The 1,932-nt window shown below is 44.8% G+C and overlaps 1 protein-coding gene across 1 annotated transcript; it reads right to left on the bottom strand.

Annotated features, from left to right (window-relative positions):
- Positions 1-581: 581 nt before the first annotated feature.
- On the bottom strand, positions 582-1,932 carry SARC_07804 (hypothetical protein; the record flags this gene model as incomplete). Its single annotated transcript, XM_014298242.1, has 2 exons — positions 582-719; positions 1,810-1,932. 2 exons carry the CDS (start codon positions 1,930-1,932, stop codon positions 582-584), a joined length of 261 nt encoding a protein of 86 aa, XP_014153717.1.

A 1,932-nucleotide genomic window follows, 5' to 3' on the forward strand; every position in this document is an offset into this window, starting at 1 on the left:
CCACGTACATTCCCGTACAATGACCTAGAGAAAACGTAAATACGTATGAGAAAGTGTGAGAGAACGCGTAAGTGAATGACAACCAAGCCCCGCCAAACCCACCCACGTGCATTCCTGTACAGCTGAAGAAAACGTAAAAACGTATGAGAAAGTGAGAGAGAAAGAGTAAGTGAATGTGAATCACGCCCCACCAAAGTCACTCATGCGCATTCCCGTACAGTGACCTGAAGAAGACGTAACAACATGAAAAAGTGAGAGAGAAAACGTAAGTGTATGTGATCCACGCCCCACCAAACCCACCCTTGTGCATTCCCGTACAGCGACCTGAGGAAAACGTAAAAAACGTCTGAGAAGGTGAGAGAGAAAACGTAGGTAATGTGCATCACGACACCTAACTAACCCATGCCCAACCAACTACCCGTGCGCATTCCCATACAGCAACCTGTAGAGTTATATATATATATATATATATATATATATATATATATATATATATCCATGTAATAGCATAAACAACATCTCTTTATGCCCTGCCAGAACCACTCGCGCATGCTACCCCACAAACTGTAACAACACACTGTCTACCTACCAAACCCAGCCGTGATGTGGATGGTGAGGATGTCCTTCTTGGAGCGGTCTGGCTCTGTGGGGCTGCTGTCGTACTGTCCCAAAGTGCGCTGTATCTCCAACGAACACCACGTCGACGCAAACGCAGCTTTCTGCACGTCGAGCGAGTGCAGTGTGTAGTAGAAGGTGAGTGTGTGTGGCAATGGATGATTCCAAGTGTGTAAGGTATTGGGTGAGTGTGTGTGGTAATGGATGATTCCGAGTGTGTGTATTCAGACAACCGATAGCCTATGAGAATGAATGAGAGCTCAGTGAAGATCGTGAGAACACATCTTATGTATTCCTGTACTTGTGCTGGTAAGTGGACAAGGTGTGTATTTGCATGTATGTGTGTGTACATGTATGTGCATGTCTTTGTATATGCGAATATGTATAAATAAATGTGTGTGCGCGTGTGTGTGTGTGTGTGTATGCGTGTATATGTGTGTGTATTGGATCGCACTTCTCGCTTGACGACAAACAGCTCGTCACATAGCTTGGTTTGCCACACACTTACGCATTACCATCACCTGGAGCACCATTCACAACTACCCTGGTACTAGAAGTCCATACACCGATATGTGAGCGAATTGATAAGCATGAGGTGATGCGGTCGTGTTTTCCGTGTAGATGCTGCGTTTAGCTCTGAATTACGCTTGCTAGAGCCATCTTATAGAGCTACCAACGGTCCGATGAGAATACACATCCTGCCTGTACACTTTTATACAACAAATCTAGGATGGAAAATAAGGCCACACAACATACATGTAGATAACATAGGCATACCGAAACGTAGACAACATGAGCGTAGATTCATATTGTCCTTATACATGTAGACAACACGAGTGTACCTACATGTAGACAGTACTTAACACGAGTGTACCAACACGTAGACAGTAGTTAACACGAGTGTACCTTCATGTAGACAGTAGTTAACACGAGTGTAACTGCACATAATCAGTAGTTAACACGAGTGTACCTACATGTAGACAGTAGATAACACAGGTGTACCTACATGTAGACAGTAGTTAACACGAGTGTACCTACATGTAGACAGTAGTTAACATGAGTGTACCTACATGTAGACAGTAGTTAACACGAGTGTACCTACATGTAGACATTAGTTAACACGAGTGTACCTACATGTAGACAGTAGTTAGCACGAGTGCACCTACACGTAGACAGTCGTTAACACGCGAGCACCTTCATATTGTCCATATACGTGCTCTGGCTCTGAGGCCCTTCCTTCTCTTCCACCAGCCACAGCGCAATCAACGCATCTCCCGCAAACGCCACGATGTCGCCACCGTACTGGTGTATGCACAT

This window comes from Sphaeroforma arctica, assembly GCF_001186125.1.
Source record: "Sphaeroforma arctica JP610 unplaced genomic scaffold supercont1.644, whole genome shotgun sequence".
Classification (NCBI taxonomy): domain Eukaryota; class Ichthyosporea; order Ichthyophonida; genus Sphaeroforma; species Sphaeroforma arctica.